Consider the following 20783-nt stretch of genomic DNA (forward strand, 5'->3'; position numbering starts at 1 on the left):
AACCAAAGCACAGTAAGTGAGTGGTGAGGATATTCACCTGTTTTAAATGGCAAGACTGTTTCAACCCATTCAAAAGAAACCAAACCTGATGTTCCTTTGGATATTCCAGAATTACTGCCTAGACAATTAAAGCTCACTTTTCTATAAGGACGTAAACCAAACATCAGTAAATGAACAATACTTGTAATTCATCCCAAGAGAGACACTGAATACCTGTTTTTAGAGACTGTGTATAATTATTGTTTTATATGCAGGGAAGACGTGGCAAAGAGAAGGAAATGGCAAAGAGAAGCAAATGGCATGCCTACATAGGCATGCCAGCTCTGCTTTGCTAACAAGATACAGCTACAGTACTGCATTATACTTGGCAGGAATACAGCCCAAGCAATTGATGCAACCTCACTTCCTAAACCAGCCAAAAGTCTGGGTCTACAATACACTGTGTTCCTTAAGAGAAAAAAAAAAAAAAAACAAAACACCAACAAAACGAAACCATAAGGGTATGCACATATGGACACTCAAGCTGAGTCCATTATAGCATGCCAGAGCATTATATGAAAATCAGGGAAGATTCAAGACAGACCAGCTCACCTGCCTCATCTTGCCTGCCTAAGTTCCCAAAATAACAGTCACCCTTACTCAAACACATCCTCATTTAAGGACGCAATCTCTCCACAGAGCAGGCAGCTCCATTTTAAGTTGCTGGCAGGCCTCAGTCCATTCGGCATACTCACACCACAACCAACACAGCATCAGAATAAGCCTGACATGAGCAACCACTCTTCAAAATAAGCCAGTGATTGCAAGCATAAACTTGAACACCGAAGGTGAGAAACTCATGTTACATGCCCTCCTTTGCTTGAAATCACATATTTAAAAACAAACAAACAAACAAACAGAAAACCAAAACAGATACAAAGAGAGAAGGAAGAGGAAGCAGCAGGATGAGTTAGGGCACTGCCCTCTTTTCTTCTGAACTATGTCACTGTGGGAACCAGAATGCAGGGGTTATGTGGCCAGAAGGCACTCTAGTAAAGAGGAGCAAGAGATACAAACCACCTTCAGCTGCAAAATGTCTCAAAACTTGCATTCCCCTTTCTGAATGAATGACCTAGCAAGCAGTACAGCGTAAGAGGCAAGTGAAAAACTGCTCTTTATGTACTCTCCTCCTTGCTCTGTTTTTTGACACTTGTCAGATTCCTTCTTGAAGCCAAACTCACTCAATTGGCAGAGAACTCTCTAGTTTTCTAAAGACAGAAGCAAGATGCAAGGTAGAAATGCGCAACCAAGAGCAAGGGAGGAAAGGAGACCAGTGGAAGCACTGTCTCACTAGTCTTAAGACAGCTAGCTATTAAATTATCTCACCATGTGTCGTCGAACCCTAGTCTTACGCATGAGCTCAGTACTACAGTTAAGTGCTTCTGCAAAGCAGATTCAGACTGACATCTCAAATACAGTATCATTTGCTTTGCAAGGTGATTGCTGTGAAATGTATTCCAGGACATTTGTTTTCCCCATTTATCTCACAGTCATTTCAGAAGCCTAATTTCAACACTTCAATGCCTACTCTCAGATTTGGGTATTTTGGATTGTTTCTCACCAAATATTGGGGTGGGGGGTGGGGGGAGGGAGACCTCTTGCCATGCCGTAACAGGCATGAAAACATGAGAAATATGCGAAAAATTTTTTGGAACAAAATAATCCACACCTAAGTTTTATTTTAAAATTGCTACATAAAGCAAGTCAAAATGCTCTTTCTTTAAAATAAAATTGCCTGCAATATAAACTGTATGTCCTCTAGAATGGCAAAAACTAAAGCCTCAAAAATAGCTGAAGTTTACCTATAAGTTTTCAAAGGGTTTAGATATAAAAATGTAACAAAAATTAATGAGATAAGCCCTACCATAGAGAAAGCAGTCACTTAGCTTCAATTAAATAGAAAACATCACAAGTACTTTTGGTTAAAATTGGTCTTATCCTGTGACACAGAGTCTAGAAATACAGAAATACAGCAATAAATTATTATTTTCAACACACAAACAGTTTAAACAATTGAAGCAGGAAATTAAAACTACCTCAAAACTTCATACAAATCAAGAAACAGGATACCTGGGATTTTTTCGTATGTCATCCAGCTGGCCAACTACATGAGACACATTTGTGCGAATCATTTTGAAGGCAATTTCCTCTTCTCCCATGATTTCAAACCTTATTGTTAAAGTAGTATTTATACATTAATAAAGCAACATAAAGTCAGGTTCAATAAATATTAATCTTTAATAACTTATTTCTAATCTGACTGGCCGACCTTCATCAGAATTTGCCATTTGCTTTCTATCCTCTTATTTACATTTTTCAGCTAATGCTCTTGCACAGAGCCGCTTTCCTACAGATTTACTAATAGCCACGCATAAATGAAAGAACTGAATTCTAATACAAAGTGTATTAACTACGAATTTTGGCATAAAAGTAACAATTGATCTGAGAGTAGACATAACACTATACTATTTACTTTTTTGTTTTGTGTTTTTAAACACAATTTACAATTGTCATTTATAATTACACTTCAGATATGAGAAAACACATTCTTATTTTCCAATCACCAACCCCAGAAAAATCTTAAAATTACAGAAGAGTATATAGAACTACAACATTAAATACAAAGAAAACCTCTCGCACACCTAATCAATAGCAAATAAAACAAGTATATGAAATGCAGAAGTATTATATCATTTCTGAAGGATATCTTGAGTTTGAAGGAGCATTTTACTCCCAATTTAGCAGTCTTACTTAGAGGTACCACATTGGTCACCCTTCTTAACTTGATACAAGAAAATACCCCGCTTGCTCCTTGAAGTCTCACCTGAGAACCTACTCCATTTATAAAGCTCACAAAACTAATAATTTAGTATTAGAGTCCAACAGAAAAAAAGAGAAGCATATATCCTAATGATATAAACACATTACTATAAATCAGTTTAAGTCTTGCCCCCACTCTAACATTTTTCAATCTCATTTGTTTTGTCAGCTTTTCAGTTTTAACGTAAACTCTCCTAGGAAGGGAATTATTTATAAAGCTTACAGCACAACTTGAAGTGCTATGAATTAATGCATAATAATGTCCAAAAGCTACCCTAAGCAGCACCTGTAACCTTCTTTCATTCTAGAGTTTTATTTGGCTTTGTAGCCACTCCTGGGGCAACTGCATGCTTCAGAGATTGTCCACTGTTGCTGGTAAGGTGACGGAGAGGAGACAAGGCTATAAGCTCCACGCCAGCAAACAGCCTCAGTGGTATGCAATTGGTTTGCAGGTCTCAGAAAAGGAAGATATGAGGCAACCTGATCTTAGGCTGATCTATGTAGCTACAATTGTTCAAACCAATCCATGGTCATGATCATGGTTTGTCCTGCCCTTTCCAAAAGGGGACGGAAACCCTTTCCTTGTCCCCCTCCCTCCATGTTACTCCTCCTCCTTGCAGGAAAACTAAAGGGTAGTTCAGGCTAAAATGCTTTTTCTGTTCTTTTCTCTTTTTTAAGTTTCAGCAGAAAGAAGGATGAAGCAGATTTACGACTTCTAGGTACAGGACAGACTCTTTCCTCCTGTTTATGCTATTTTAACTGCCCTTACTCACTACATATAGTCAATTTATATAGCCATCTAAAGATAGTCCAGCTTACTATGGTACAATACAAATTAGGATCTGGCCCGATGACAGAAGTAGAATGGAAATATTTATTCAACTACATAAGAAATCATGAAAAAAATCACAGCATTCTGGAAAATATAACATAAGTAGATACCAGTATGTTTCTTCAGTTCTACTGTTAAAATAAATGGAGCTAAGATTTGTTAACATACACATACGATCTTTGATCATGTACATACTTATACCTCTTCTTACTGCCTTACAGAATCAAGGACTGTAACAACATACTGTAACAACATACCTGTATTTGTTTTTGTCCTTGTATGCCTTACGAATCCTGTCAGTCACAGGTTTGCAATTGGTCACTAGGTTTTTTGTTACTGGAGGCTGGAAAAACAACATTGTTTAGATTATAGGTTATTGAAAATTATAGTCTCTGTTATAAAGATGTACTTTGTAGAAAATTTCTATTAAGCTAGAAAGGCCTGCGTATGCTTTACTCTCCTGGAATGAAAAGCAATAGTTTCTTGGTCAACTGTTGAGGGGAAAACCAAACCAAACCAAAAAGATACAGGTGCATAACATCACAATTTCCTGCGCATACAAATATTATATGAAAAATACAGATTATTTTTGACAAAAAACATTGCAACTTCTAGATTTCATTGTCAATAAAATATTCAGAAATTCTAGCTCATTTAACAGCTGTCTTTGACATTCCTCTGGCAGAGGCCACCAGTAATACCAGCCAGGCAAACTCTGCAGAACAGCTGATACAGACAAGGCCTTATTTCTATCACAGGCTATGTTGAAACAATTCTGAGAAATAAAATCCCTATTCTCAAGGGGTATTTCTATCATAGTAGACTCATTCCAAGAAATATAGCTGTTGCAGACAACACCAGCAAAAATAAATTAGGCCCCTGAGCTAAACACAAATACTATTTTGTTACTATCTGACCTGACGAGTATCATTAGTACATTAGGCATTACTGCTTAGATTAGTAATATTTTACTAACTCTCCAAAAAGATTAATCTGACATTGTTCCCAACCACCGAGATTTATTTTTAACCCCAAAAAACATATTCATGGCAGACATCCTTTACTACTACTTTTCAAAGCTTTTACTTCACAGAATTTTGCAGACTGAATGGAGAGGCATAAAAAGGCAAAATGAAGGCAGGCTATATTGGATGTAATGTCTTCAGACTGTGCAGGATTCTCAAATCCACACTTCTATTTCTTCAAATCAGGCTGACAGAATGGCTTTATGTAGAACTTTGCTGGAATTCAGACTTAAGGGAAAATCTTTTTAAAACTTTGTAACATAACCTGGTAAGAATACAAGGCAGGACTGATGTCCAGAGAGAAGAAACAAAAAAGAAAAAATAGTCAATGCCCATACATTTATCTACACACACATTGTAGATCTCTGTATTATGATTTGCATGTGTTGGGGATCAGTAATGTTCTTTATTACCCAGAAGTCCATCACCTGTACTCACCAAAATGATTTTTGCTTTGATACAGTATTGGTTTGAAGCTAGAAAACACCAGGTCATCAATTTAGCAAAGTACATGCACACATTTTTTTCAAATGCATAGGTTGATGCAGGAATTAAATTCTCATTGTAGAAGAAATTCAGGTATTTGTATAAGATTTGAAGATTCTAGATTCCTAAATTCCAGCAGGATTTAATGAGAATTTAACCACTACAATGAAAATAAGGACTTATATCCTTAAGGAACATCTGGTCTTAAGACCTTACTTTTCACAGAATGGTTTAGATTGGAAGGGACCTCTTGAGCTCATCTGGTCCAACAACCCTGCTCATGCAGGGCCACCTGATGCCAGTGCCTCAGGACTATGTCCAGACGGCTTGTGAATATCGCCAAGGATATTCCGCAAATGGGCAACCTGCACAAGTGCTTGGTTACCCTCACAAGAAAGAGGTTTGCTGATGTTCAGAGGGAACCTTCTGTTTTCAATTTGTGCTCACTGCCTCTGGTCCTGTCACTGGGCACCAGTGAGAAGAGTTTGTCCATCTGATGGTTTAGTGGCTTTTTGGATTTTGTTCTGTTTTTAAATACATGGGCTAGAATTTGGATAAAGACTTATCAGAAAGTTCTAGTCAGAGGGCTTACTGTCTTTTTTGTTTGCAACAGTGAATTTTCCTAACAAGGATGACTTTTTGAATCCCATATACAAGCACATTCTAAAGCTCATCTTTTCTCTGTTTCTGAAGGAAATGAATGTCTTTCTAAATTAGGAAGTGGCTTGTAAAATTTTCATTTTATAACACTCACATCATCTACACACAAGTAGAAATTTTTGTAAACCCAAACCCAAACCAACACAATCAATACATACTCAGGAAAGAAACCAAGCATCTTTTAAGACCAATGTTTCTTACCAGATTGGGATCATAATATGCTTCCTGAGTTGGTGGAATAACATGTATCTGAGTGATGTTGGCAGGCAGAGCTTTAGAGCAATTTATTAGCATTTGTTCTAGACCAGTCAAATCCTATCAGAAAAAGAAGGGGGGTTAAAAAAAGATAATCCTGTTTTCTCACTGACATAGTTCTAAATATTCAGGGTGCACAGACATATGTTACCCACAGAACAAATTTTCATGCTACTGACAGAAATAGAAGACAATATTCAATAGCCCCCAATTCAGTAACTGCTGAAGTCAGTGGGACTCCCCCTCCATCTAAAGGAAAGGAAATGCATAGTTGAACTGAGACCAGATAAAGCATGCCTTAATGTCATTTTCATTTTAAATGAGAAACACCCCTTTACTGATGATGTCAGGACAGTACAAAATTCCCAAACCAGTAGTGGCATATTAAATCCTAAATTGAGCAAACAAACAGAAAAGTGAATTGAAAGGACAGGAAGATGATTTTCTGATGAAGGCCAGGAACACACTAAAGCAGGGCTGTGTTCCAGCTATGCCAATGATTTTTTGTGGTGTTTCAAGAACAAATTATTTAATTGTTTTGTGCTAATTCCTCTCTGTAAAGCAGAAATAGTAACTTCATTCTCTACCAAGTGTCTCTAAGAGTGTAAGTCCTACAAAGACCATTTATCAGGTTCCTAGAGAAACAGAAGTGTGAGCCTTTGTATATGGTCATAGTATTTACTAGTATGAGTTCTTTGCTATCCTTTTTCTCAGTTCTTTCTTTAGGCCACAAGTTTCTCAGGGCAAGAACTGGTTTACTATGCCAAGAGCAAGAGTAAGCACAGCAGGATCCCACTCTTCACAGTGGTTTTTAGCAGTGAACAGCTTTCCTGACAAAGTCACGCTAACTGCTTTCTTGAACTTGGACACCAGTGATCCATTTTTCTGATGCTGCTAGAACTCAACTTAATTGTTGACTCCATAGAACAATGATAAGGCAGAACACTGTTATATTCTCCAGCTAAAATTTAAGAATTGCCAAATATTACAGATACTATAAGCAAGGATAAATAAAGATTTGACTCATCTTAACAGATTTGGACTGTAAAACTGAAGTTACTCTAAACAGGTAAGGAAAGAGTACCTGCAAACTTAATGGTAATTCATGGATTCTAGTGGCCAATGTGCGAATCTCTCGGTCAGACAAAATGCCCGATTGGTCTGTATCAACCTCATCAAAGATCTGAGAAATGTTTAGTGGCTGGACTGCACTCATAAGATAGTAGAAATATGAAAAAGCAAACTGCATATCTTCTGAGTGCCGCACTTTGTGAAATGATGTCTTGTCAAACTCCTCAGGAAACCTATGTAAGAATATAAAATAATTTAGTACTCCAGGTTCTTAAAGCAAAACATTCCTTACCTAAAAACACATTCTCAACCAGAATTTTAGAAAGGTCCTCAAAAGTCTCTTTATGTTAGCACAACTATCATGTTGTAATAAATTCTCCATTTCCTTTTTCAAAATACAATTTTAATGAATAGCTATCAACACATTGGGAATAGCTATAGCAAAGCATCCACTGAAAAGTACATTTACATTATTACAAACACAGACATACTCACATATCCTGCAGCTCTTGCATAACAGTGCGGTCAATCATGTGAGGCATATGAGCAGGGACTTTCCGAGATGTAAATCCAAATTTGCTGTTTAAAAGTTTATTTACATATCGAAGGGAATCAGCAAATGTATCTTTCAACTGTCTTCCAAAATATTTACTATCAGTAAAGTATGACATTTGTTTCACTAATGACTCTTCTTCCTAAACAGCAGGACAAGTAGAAATCAAAGTTACATTACCTAAAAGAACAAAAACATTAAACAGACAGAAAAAATGACATTTCAGCCAGGTCCTAACTCTAAAGTCCCTGTTTGCCATCAGATTTATTTGTAATATCATTTGTAATATCATTAAAAAATAATTTTAATTATTCATCCATATTTGATAATCTAAAATCCTATGAAGATTCCTCATGCAAAATCCAATCTCAGATGAACAGAAAAAGTTATTCTTAAAAACACTGCCCCTTCGCTATTTGGCGTAGTGCAAAGCAATTGCTACCAACTGAAACACAGCATCTATCTTCTCTTCTAGAGGTTTTCAAAACTGCCTAAATGCTTTGGCTAGAAGCAGAGGAAGCTTCCTACATGTTTTCTTGACACGGCCTGGATATTCAGTTTTGTTGGCAGACTTTCAATTTAACTTTTAGAACCCAAGTATTTATACATATTTTTATTTTTTTTTAAATAAACTGCATCTGTATTTGCATAAATGCAATCAAAACAACATTTAAGCTTTCAGTTGTAGTGCTATATACATCTGAACAATAGCACTGTGCCAACATATAATGAATAAAAAGTGAATATGACCAAAGAAAAAAGGTAGTAGAAAGGGAACAGAAAGCTATTCACCCAGCTAAGAGAGGCCCACATCATAAACAAATTAGATTTTACGTGAAAACCAAAAGGAGCTTTGAAAAAAACCCTGATAATTGCCTCAAAGGCAACACACATTCCAAATGAATAGATCATACTGGAAGTATTCCACTAGATGCAGAAAGCAAGTATTCCAATAAGCAATAACATTAAGATACTCACATCTAGAAGGTCCTGGAAATACTTCTTTTTCTCCCATGGCAAAAAGCCTTGATAACTTCCAGCATAAGACTGTAATTTTCTTCCCACTGGTCCCTCTTTTACATCTGTATCTACCTTCACATGCCCTTTTCCTCCTTCCATTCCTTGTGCATCTTCTCTAGTATCTAAATTCACAGTATGTTTTGATTTCTGGGTTTCCCTTAATATGAGTGCATTCAATACTTTTTCTCGAGTTTCACTTTTATTTCCCACAGCCTGGGAGAGAAGTGTGGATTTAGGCTTTACTTTATATATAGATTGGTTTGTGTTCACTGTTATAATAGTTCCTTTTGTTCCTGTAAGCCTTGAAGGAACTTCTTCATTTGCTTTTACTGTTTTTATTTTACCACTGTTTACATCTTTATAAGGCTTCTGCCAACTGGTATGGTTCTTCTGATCTTCTGAACGATTATGCACTACCTTCTTTTCCAGGTCTATGATACTCTTTACTGTAGTTAAGAACTGGAAAGTTCTCAGGAGAGCAGCCTTGGATAGGTTAAATCCTTTCTGAGTGATATCACCATTTAATAGTTTTAAGTCCAGTTTCTGCAGTGCTAGGAGAACATCTTCAGGAAGGAGAGACATGTTTACTGATGGTATTATCACCGCTTCATGTAGACTCTCTTTTGTGCCATTTTGACGTCTTCTGACTCTTGGAAAGCGTTTTTCTTCAGGAATATCTTCAAATATCATTTCAGCTTCTGGTATTGAAGTTATAGTTTTAAAATCAGAGTTCAATTTTTGCGTGGAAGTTGTGTTTGGTTTTGGTTCCTCTCTAGTATCAGCTTCAACAGCTACCTGCATTTTAAATTCTTCATCATTTTTATTTAGAAATGTAAGGTTAAAATAGATCACAGTTGTATTCATACCACTATGCATTATGAGGTGGATAGTCTTCCATTTGTTAGCAACTGAAGCATGTCGGATAATTGGATTATCACTATATGAACCCTCAATTCCTTTCTTGGCTATTTCACTGAAGCTGAAGTAGGGCAGACATTCACCTTTGGGAATAACATAGTAGGTCTGATTAAGCTGAAGTGTCACCTTGTACATCTCTTCAAAATGATCTGGGAAAAATCCAAGAAACAAATTTCTGTCAATTTGCAGTGTGACACTTAGCTTGCAGTCTTTTTTTTTTTTTTGAAATGTAATATGCCCAGCTAGATTCACTACATTAGCAAGGAGACAGCTTTGTGAAAGAACACTTACTGTAGTCTCCAGTTTCTTGCTCACCTATCTTCAATAATGACTGACTAGAACATACTCAGATATATAAAGCTGCCAGACATTCCAGTGATAATTCTAAAAGCCAGTATAATTTATCACTCTTTCAGTCCCCACCTGAAGAGCTTAAGTGGCTCATTATCACACATCACTTAAATTTATGTATCAGTCATAAGTAACATGCCCATATTACATTTTTGCCACATTTTAGTAGATGAATGTTACAATGGTTGGATTTCACTGCTACACTGCATCTCTGAGGCTTCCAAAATCAGACAGGCTGAATCGAACTTCTCCCTCCCACAGGACAAGACAGATTATCAGTCAACTCTCACATGAACAAAACCTCACTGCCAGCAGCAGAACTGCCAATAACTCATTTGTCTGAGCTGAGGTGTAGGGGAGCCTCTACTCTTCCAGAAAGGCCAAGTTCTCCCATTTCTGTTCCCCTGACTATACCAGACAGCACTCTCAATCACTTCATTCACTCCTACTAGTCTTTTATAACAAAATAAACTTCAGACAACTTCACACATGACTGAAAGTAGCCTTTGGCAAGAGCCTAGAGCCAGGCCTGAACTCACACTGTCAGCACCAAAGAGGTTTTTCAAATTTCTTAACCACTACAGGCATCAAGTCAGCTGTCCTTATTCAAGTAAAGACTGTTTGCATAGCTGAAATGTAATTTCTCTGTTTAAAATGTAAGCTTCTTGAGGCAAGGAGTTTGATGCTTGCTGCTCTGTAAAGTATCATGCACCCTACCTATGCTTGGTCAATAGCTGTTTTATTAAATAAAGCAGTATATAATATTGATTCAGTTCGGGATTAGTGCATATAAGAAGCATCTGACTTTTCAGCTGCTAGCAGCTTTTTTCCATGATGCTGTATGAGGTATCTTAGCCCAATCCAAGAGTAATGATGAACAAGAAAGGTCAGGCAATTCAAGAGAATCTCTACAGCAAGTTCATCAGAGATGTATATTACCTACCCTGGCCACAGTCACCAGCATCGAATCCACAGGAGAGGACGTTGCAGGCCTGATCACAGAACTTGTCTGCTAGCCAAGAATTAGCACAGCCTTGGTTACAGTATGAAACACCACTTATTCCTGCACCAAACTGCCATGGTGGTCCATTCCCGATACCTCCAACTGCACCTGCACCAGCAACATAGCGACTACCCCCACTGTTACCTACAGGGAGAGAAGAAAATAAAACCAAACCCAGTCAATTTGAAATCTTCATTTCTGAAGAAAGGCACATTTTAAGCCACAGTGTTAAAGCTAGACTGAAGTCAACAATCTGATTTATCACCGGTGAAATTAAAATGTGGCAAATGCTAACTAGACCTCTGTGAGTTGGCGTAAAATCTATAGAGGCACCATCTCACTGTAGAAGTTTAGGAACCAACTTAAAATTGCAAGAAAAACTCCAACATATTTTGTCTTAACTTCAAAGAGACAGGCAGAAAACTGATTTACTACTTCTTGTGTTTGCAATCTTGACTTTACAGCCCCCTACAGTGGTATCATTTTCTCAGTCCAGAAGTACCACTTCATTTTCCTAGCCTGCAGTCCTGAAAATTTAATCTAGAAAGTAATGGTGCAGCTTCACAGTCCTGTTATTATTTGGATTCTGAGTCCAAATACTATATAATATTTAATATATATTTTACATAATTTTTTAAATTTAAAAATCTTTTCTTTCAGGTAGTCAAACTTGGTACCCAGAGAAAGATTTTATATGCCCTACTATTTGCTGCCATTTTCCACAGACACTTTATAGTTTGCAAGAAACAAGGTTTTCATCCGTAAGCCCACTTTATTATTATTATTAAAGGAAGCAAATTTTGTAGTTATAGGAGAATGACAAATTGCAGAATTATTTATGTAAGAAAAACCAAACAGTTCACTTTTTCTAAATTTAACATTGCTGTCTTACCAATGCAATCACCTCCATCCCAATCACATGCTGAGTTATTACAGGCTTTATCACAGTAACCATCTTTAATCCACGAGCCAGGACATCCCTCAGCACAGTTTGGCACAGGCCAAGTCAAGTACACCTGGAACAACATTACAGTCCAAAACAAGGATTGGCAAATAGAAGTCAACTGAACTTGTTTCTTGGAATACAGAGACTTAAAATAATGCCTGCCCTTGAACAGTGCCTTAAGTATTCACAAAGCTTTACAAATAGCATTTAAACACTATCACCTGTGAAATAAATGTTGTCCCTTTCAAACACAAGGAAAAACTGAAGAATTCCCAAGGCCATACAGCAAGGCAACAATGGCCAGAAATAGAAAGCAGGACTTCCCAAATCTACTTCCACAAACCGTATTCCAGTGAAAATAGTATTTTATCTTTTGTCAGATAAGAAGGGTGAACTGAAACTCTGAAACAGCTTTGCAGTTCACTTCTTCTCCTGACTCAAAATGTTTCTTCATTACTAACCAGTCATGAGATAAGCAGCACATGTTGAACATAATCCCTAAAGCATCTGACCCTCTACAACTCAAATAATTCTAAAAATTAACAAGATAAAAAAAAGTGTGGGGGTGTATTTTCAACTGGGGAGGCATTAAAAACCACACACCCTTCCCTTCAGGCCTTACCATTTCAAGATTTTAGCAGCATGTTTGCTACAGAAACACTTGCTGATCAGGTTATCACAAACAAAATTGCATCCAAGCTGACTTTATCATCATAGCTCAGAGGAATAACTGAAGAACAATAAAAATCCAGTAACAATATGATTGTGCAATTATATGCATATGGAAGGATTTAAAATAATTAAAAGCCTCCTAATGTCCACAAATACTGAAACAGTAATTTTAGGGTAGATTAAACTAATTTTGTACAACCTTTCTGTGTGTGTGCACAAGTGTCCACATGTGCCTGCATGAATTAATTCCATGGTCTCTAGCATCTTGTGTACTTATTGTTTTAATATAAATAACAAATATAAATCTTATTTTTTCCTCCATGTCACTCTTGTAGATCAAGTTCATGGATGAAAATTCTGCTGGCAGTCAGAGTCTTTATGCATGACTATTGTTAATGTTTCCTCAGCTGGACCCCAGTTTTTGATAATGTCTGTTGAAAAACTAAATTACTTGATGTTCATGAACATGCAACAATATATCTTTTAGTAAATAACTATATATATTATTATATTTAGATTGGGCAAAGATATTTGGGTGTCTGGAACAGAGGTAATTAATGGTAAATTTAAATATTAGACCAGTTTGAATGCATCTGACCCTCAGTGTTCTCACAGAAGAATGGATTCTGTTTTGCTTTGAGTATTTCCCACAAAACAAAAAGAATTTACAAGGGAGGGAAGACTGACAGCTGCCAAACACCACATCAGTGCTCCAACAGAAAATGGGAGAATTAGAGAACGACACTGAAACTAAAGCATGAAGCCTGACAGAGGAACCATTATACTGCCAGAAACCTGTGAGTGAATATGAAAAAAACCCCACACATCAACACACACATACAAAAAGAGACAGAGCCCTCCGCACCCTACATCTTTGCTAACAATTGTCTAGTTAAGAACAATGAATTTTTAGAGGTAAAAGGGGGAGTGAGGAGCAAAGAGAAATCTTCTATTTGATCTTGCTTTCAAAGTAGCATTTCTTTGATTTCCTTGATTTGTATTATATTACATTACCATAGAAAAATTGTACATCTACTTCTGGGGAAAAAAAATCCTTTGATAATGGCTTACCTTCTGACCTTTAGAGTGACTGTAAAAATCATCAGGCCAAACATCTTTCCCAAACATAACATCATCATTGAGATAAATAAACTTCTGAGAGAGGCCACTGATACGGTGAATGTGACTTTCAATAGCTGGTGAACTGAAGGTAGGCAAGTGACTCACATTCTGAAATATTTCCTAAAACAAAGAAGCCCCAACGACCCAAAACAGTTTCAGAAGGCAAAAATTAATGAAAAAGCCCAAACCATAAAAGGCCAGGCACATCAGATATATTTGACACTTATCTACTAAAAAAAAAAAAAAAAATTAAAAAAAAATTCTTAGAAGAAGGAACGATATGAAAGACAGAAAGAAAAGTGAAAATATTTTAGCAAAAAGAAAAACTTAGCTATTCATTTTCCCCACACAAAACCATTTTCAGGTCTACTGCTTAACTAAGAAACTGCACCTGGTTTAATGCAAAAACACAAACTCCTCTTTCACTGAGTACTGGATCAGCCCAGTGTACACATATTTATACTTCTCATATGGTACAGGCTGCACAAAATTTTGAGCAAGTTGAATGTGTTCCAGCATTCAGAATGTCAGGATTCTTTCATCTCTTTTAAGCAACTTCAGAAATAGACAGCAACAGAAATTGAATCAGTATCTTATTACCACTTAGATTGCTCAAGGCTCCTATGGCATGTCTAGATACGAAAATTACTCCCAAATGGTAATAAGAAGCTATTATTTTTGTTTCACTTATTCAGGAAGCATGAAGGATTCCCTTTCTCTTTTTAAGTAAGATTTTTAGGATCCATAGCTACTTTTTGGCAGCCATCATCTTAGTTCTAGTAATTGCAATTCATCCTGTCTCAATGCAAGCTTACTAAGTTATTACTGGTATTGAGACAATGTTTATGGATTCAGATTATGTTTTCTTGAGTGTTTTTATAAATAAACTTAATAAGGAAATTAGACATGGGTATACATTAGCTGAAGTCTCTATATTTGGAAAAGTGGACTAAACAAAGGCTTAATATATATTAAGTTATCTGCTTAGCCAAAATACAAAGACTATTGGGGTTAAAAAAAAATAGGGATGAAATGGGGAAGAAACGGTCACTTCTTCCAAATAAATGCAACCTTTGGCTGAAAGAGGGTAACTGCATTCCAAAACAATCACAGAATCTTTACTAGTTGGCACTTTTATGCTGGTATTTTTGTTGACGGTTTTGGTGGGCTTTTTTATTTGGCTTTTGTTTATTTGGGTTTTACCTGATGTGTCACTATGGTTATTCGAGGATTATCCAGGTTAAGCCAGGAAGGAATCTGCCCGTTAGTGACGATGAAAATACGGCGCACCCAAGGGGCATGCCTCTCTATTGATCGTAAGGAGTATCTCAGTTCTTCGTTATCTTCAAAACGGCTGGCAGAAACATCTTCATCCTGCTTAGACTATAAAAAGTCCTTTCTTAGACTTTTAAATAGAACATTCAAGCTCTGATCCAGGTAGGTAACAGCAGCGTGCTTTGACATATGGGGGCATAAACATTTGAGAATTTAAGACATTCAAAAATACAAAGTACACTGATCAAGTGCCATTATTCTTTTAAAGGATCATATTCTTCCAAATTATCAGGCGAACAATGCAATCTTCTGACATCAATGGCTGGCCACCTGGTGCCATTAGGATGTCTGCTGACTACACTGCAAGATGATGGTGTCTTGTGTGATCCCAGCTCTTGAAGAAAGAACTCTAGGAAAAAACCCACACCCTCCTGTTTTCTTTCTTTTCTGAGATTATTAGTCTCTATTTCCTGACCTTAACCAAAAGCCAAGTTGCATTCCAAACCGGTAACATCACCTTTCAGAAATCCAGTGTTAAGAGGCTGGAGCCTTCCAAGAACATAGCATCATAAGCCGTATATAAATGGCATCTAATATAGACACAGTGAAAATGTCAAGATGTAGCAGCTCTTCAATCATCCCCCACTCTTTTATTTTAAAGACTTTAAGCAGGAGAAAATTAACAAAACTTATCCTAATGGTCACTATGAAATAGCTAAATGTTTCCATGTGTTTTTGTTAAAAAGAAAATGTTTTAAGTAGAAACTCATCAGGTAAGTAACAAAATTAGGTTACATGACACTGTATCATATGTTTCTTCTCCCATTTATGAGAACTTAATGGCCTCTTCTAAATACAATTAAGGGTGCCTAAAAGGAACATTTCTAAAAGATGCCCAACTGAAACAGGAAACTCAAGAAAAATTTGAACATTTAACAATTACCATTTTCACTGCAGATTCTACACACTGTAAGTAAGTCTCCTCCTTTTCTAATATGTACAGTAATACAGCTTACGTGTTCTCAGAAACGTAACAACTAAAAACATTTCAGCAACACCAGCATCCATTGGCTAAGTACCCATTCACAAAATAATGCATAATTTCAACATGGAGAAGTATAAAGTTTGAGTTCAGGGTTTGTATTAACAAGGAAAGTTCTACAAAAGCCACGTTCACAGGATACAAAAACAGACTGAAGGCTTTACTGGAGCAGGCACATTTAGTTTACTCACGTCATTTGACATTTACTGTAAATGTAATATTCTAGCAGGAGGAAAAAAAAAATAAAAAAATTTTACAAGATCTTATCTTCAAACAGACACCTTGTTATTTTATTTCCTGTTGCTAAACCAAAAATCCTTGCTGGTATCAAAAGTAAGCAAAGTAAACCTTTCATTGCAAACATCTGTATTTTAGGTCTTCAAAATTTTTGTAAGAGAAGTACTTAGCATTTACTCAGCACATACGATGCTGCAAAGCGAAAAAAAAAAAGCTTTAGAAACATATTAGGAAGGAGATATCATGTTTTTTAATAAAGCCTCCCCTCGCCCCAAAGACTGCTTATCTGCCAGTCAGTATCAGTTAACCCTTTCAGGACGTGACTGCATACAACTTTATCAGAGCAGAGGGCAAAATTTTTCACTTAGTGGAGAACATGAAAATTTCAATTAAACATCACCCTGTTTAATCCATCACCCTTCTTCTTCCTTGATTTCAGAATTTGACAGTGTTCTTGTAATGTTTTCTTACAACATAATAAATACTGAATTCTTAACACTTCCAAGCTTCTGGAAGAAATCCCATGTCCCTTGTCAGTGACTAGTTAGCCCCTACTTGCAGTTTTTAAATAACACCGCCTTTACATGCTGTAACAGAATTTACCTACCTGGCTGACAGAGCTGAGGTCCCATAGTAAATAAGCAGGATTAAGCATTAGTTCTTTTCCATCTATAGTCATGTTCTTCTTTGCTTGCTTGCTCAGTTCTTGGAAACCCTTAGGGTTATTCAGCTGCAAAAGAGCCACGCTGGCTTCTGAGTAGAGCTGCAACTATACAAGCAGAGAAAATAATTTCTGGCATGCACCACAGCAGCACTCTGTTTGCCTCTTTGCAGTCTTTGCCAATTCCATCTTTTTGTAGTATTTTTCTTACTAGAATTACTAATAAGAACCACCGGTAAACACTGTTTTTTAAAAATTACTATTTTGTAAGAACACAAAAAGAGGTAATTCAAATGGAAAATTAAAAACATTTAAAGATATAGAACACTTCTAGATGTTTAATTTTCACTTTCCAAAGAAAATTTTTCTTTACACAATGACCCAGCAACAGTAAAGCTGTCCACGTTTAAATATTTCTGTAGTGAATAGTAAGTCCCCAGCCATTCCCTCCAACCCACAATAACAGAATTCGTATTTTATTACAATTTTAGTATATGACTGAAAGAATCATACTTTTTCTCAGTCTTAATCAAGTAATGCTCTTTTCAGAAAACTAAGGCCACCAATTCATCATTGCTGACAGGAGCATGAAATTTTCAGAATGGTTTACAGATCAACCTACAGCTCAGAAACCCGAGACACAAAGGGCTCCAGAACTAATCCATGTGGGTCTCCAAGTCCTTAATGATGGTTGCCAATATGCTATTAAGGTCATTTCTTACTTGTGGACTGTTTGATGTTTGCTGGTTTTATCTCTTGCCACGAGTAAGTCTGTATATCGGATTTCATAATGCACAGGATAAGAAGGGGCTTGCACTACACACCCTCTCTAACAGCTAGTGTAGCTTATAAATTACAAGGCACCAAAACATTTCACTAGAAACATAGCGTAACCCAATGAAACGCGGTTTTTACTCTATGAAGTAGCATAAGCAGACACAAACAAGCTAAAAGCAGGACCGCACTTTGATTCTCCAAATGCATATGTTCAATGGTCAGATTGAGAATAAATGCAGTCAATCATTAACAATATTTATTAGATGCTATGCTTATTTTTTGTTCCTTCATGCGACATAAGACAAATAAGCACATCTACCAGATTTTCAATTGCATAAAGTCTGTAAGTTAACAAAATTTGAATACTGCCATGTTCAAAAACAGCAAAACCATCAGTTTATCTCATAATACCCTTTATTTCTTTATTTTTTTTATTAAATCTGACCCTTTCTGCTCATATTCAAACAACACTTGCCTCAGAGTTAGCACCCCTTCCCTTAGCAAGACCAGCTGTCCCACTTGTGACATTTTAAAGCTGTTGATGCTTTGACTCATATGCTATTTGAGATCCTTCAATCTGACTTATGAGGCCTGCCACTAGAAAAATCTGATAAATCCCAGACCTTCCAGGGAATCATCTGAACCTACGTGTGGAAAGGATGGCTTCAGTAGATAAACGGCTGAGGTATAGTTACGGACTGCAGCTAGCAACCTCCAAAAATATCTGTATCAAAATGCTACAGATTGCAAAGCTGCCACCAGTGGGTATGTGCTTTATTTAGGAATACAACAGTGTCACACAGTCCCTCAGAATCTGTCATTTAAAACACACATATAATAGACCAGAAATATTACCATTCTAGAACTTTGTAAGAATTTAAGAACATATAATTTCTCTTCAACATGTTTCCACCAAACTGAACAAAAAAGGTACCTGTACTACAGATTCCTAACTAAATTTAGTGCAAACACTTCTCATTTCCCCCTACTAACACAGTATATATGCTCTAGGTTTTTAAATACATAACAGTCCAAGCACAAACAAGAAGTTGTCAAAAAATGTGCTCCACTGCTCAGCATCAGAGTTAAGATAACTCCTGCACTGAACAGATTCTTTTTATTATGTTTTTTTCCACCAATACCTTTTTTTTAAGAAAAAGCCTTTTCATAAGCAGACCTATCAATAAAATTAGATTTCAGTGAAGTTATCTGGCAACACAACTAACTAGATTCTAATAAACTGCAAGCTCTGCTCTAAGCATTTTGTTGCTGGTATATTCAAAATGGAATTCTCTCATGGCAGATTTTCTAATGTCTCACAGGTATTAACCTCCTCTCAGCGGGAATGCATGCAATTGCCCATTCCCTTGAAATATTTATTAACTTCTAGAAAATACTTTCATCTTGACAAAACAGGTCAGTATATCCAAAGATATTACGAAAATAGAAAAGAAAAAAAAAAGGCAGATAGATGCACAAGTATTGGTGTGATCAGGCAAGCCTCTGCTTCTAACATAAGCAGGCGGAAGACACTGTGCAGGCACAGGCCCAGGCTGAACAATAATAGTTTTCTTTAGAAATGCAGATAAGGGGAGAATTGAAAAGAAAAAAAAAAAAAAATCAGTTGTTCTTCACATATAGGTATAACGTAACATTTTTATAGCCTTTAAAGAAATATGGCTTGGTAGCGGAGAGCTGCGCAACCAGAGTAACACCTCCATCTAGTGGCCTAAGAATGCACCATTAAGAAAGCATGGAAAATAAAAGCAGCCAAATATAATTTTCAACTACATCTGTCATAACACACATAACATAGAACAACAACTGTGATTAACAGACACACTGCTGCTTACCTTTCATCTGGAAATAAACTTCCATATCATTACATTAGAGTGCAGGATATAAGTACAAAAATTCAGTAGACCATAACATGCATAATTCACCTTGGAAATTGATTCATTATATATTAAATCTTCACAATTTAACACCCTCTCGTAGAGCTCAGCTGCTTTTCTCAGAGATTTTTAGAAGAAACACCTGGCCCAGATGTCAGACCAATTTTTAGTCCTCTTTGCATTTAGAAGTTATTTCAATCAAACTAAAGCAATCCAATTAAAACAGCATTATCAACATTCAACACACCAACAACTACGCTCTTCCTTTCCTCACCTTTCTTCCCTCCTAATAGCATCATTGTTGAAATTTTTTATTATTATTTCTTTACTTCCAGCATTACGCTAAGAAACAGCCACTTACAGCATACAAACACCCATTAGGCAGCAGGAGGCGGTTATGCGACACATGTCTAGCCTAAACTCAGGTGCAACTCTCTTCCTCTCCACTTGGCATCTCACATCACTTCACAGACCTTAGATTCCAGAAGTGATAACAACAGAGGAATTGCTGCAAATTTCAGTGGAGGCTATAAACAACCAACCTTTTATCTACTTGATGTAGCATTTACCTAGCATTAATCTCTTTGGTAAAGAGAAAACCACACTGAGGTTTACCATAACTGCATACCTACAACATCCACTGAATTAAGAACTGATTCTGTGCTAGGATCTTGGTAAAGGCTTCTACAGAAATGACCTCATCCACACTTCTTATGTAAAAATTTTTAATCCTTGCAAATAAAATATTTCTTACATTCATACACATATATTCCATTGTAGGTGTAATATAAATAAATTGCTGCTATCAAGAGTAGAGAACGGGTTGGGGAAGAATCCACTGCTATGACCAACAATCCCAATTTGATTGTTCTGAGCATCTATCACCAGGAAAAGAAACACAGAGAACAATGATGACTGAATAGAAAAATTGCAGAATGCTGTGGATACCTGAGAAAAAATGTGTTTATACAGAGATACCCCCCCCTAACCAAATTGCAGAAGAGGAGCTCTTAGGAACAGATAATGAGTTGATCGCAGTGGTAATCTTTACATAAAGATAAGAACATACCAGAAAAAGAGAATAGCACAAAGTTTTTTAACCAACTGGATGACACATGACTGA

The 20783-nt window shown here is 36.6% G+C and overlaps 1 protein-coding gene across 3 annotated transcripts in view; it reads right to left on the reverse strand.

The window, feature by feature from the left end:
- Positions 1-20783, reverse strand: part of GNPTAB (N-acetylglucosamine-1-phosphate transferase subunits alpha and beta) — a 48108-nt gene that overhangs the window by 9635 nt on the left and 17690 nt on the right. For all 3 annotated transcript variants that reach the window (XM_030478122.1, XM_030478124.1, XM_030478123.1), the window contains exons 8-18: positions 16935-17096; positions 14977-15156; positions 13723-13893; positions 11926-12049; positions 10974-11177; positions 8720-9828; positions 7684-7883; positions 7202-7421; positions 6064-6177; positions 3949-4034; positions 2110-2208 (exon numbers count right to left, since the gene is read on the reverse strand). In XM_030478122.1, the coding sequence (XP_030333982.1) occupies positions 2110-2208; positions 3949-4034; positions 6064-6177; positions 7202-7421; positions 7684-7883; positions 8720-9828; positions 10974-11177; positions 11926-12049; positions 13723-13893; positions 14977-15156; positions 16935-17096 (2669 nt within the window). The remainder of the gene's footprint in view (positions 1-2109; positions 2209-3948; positions 4035-6063; positions 6178-7201; positions 7422-7683; positions 7884-8719; positions 9829-10973; positions 11178-11925; positions 12050-13722; positions 13894-14976; positions 15157-16934; positions 17097-20783) is intronic.

The sequence above is a fragment of the Strigops habroptila genome, chromosome 3, assembly GCF_004027225.2.
Source record: "Strigops habroptila isolate Jane chromosome 3, bStrHab1.2.pri, whole genome shotgun sequence".
Taxonomy (NCBI): domain Eukaryota; kingdom Metazoa; phylum Chordata; class Aves; order Psittaciformes; family Psittacidae; genus Strigops; species Strigops habroptila.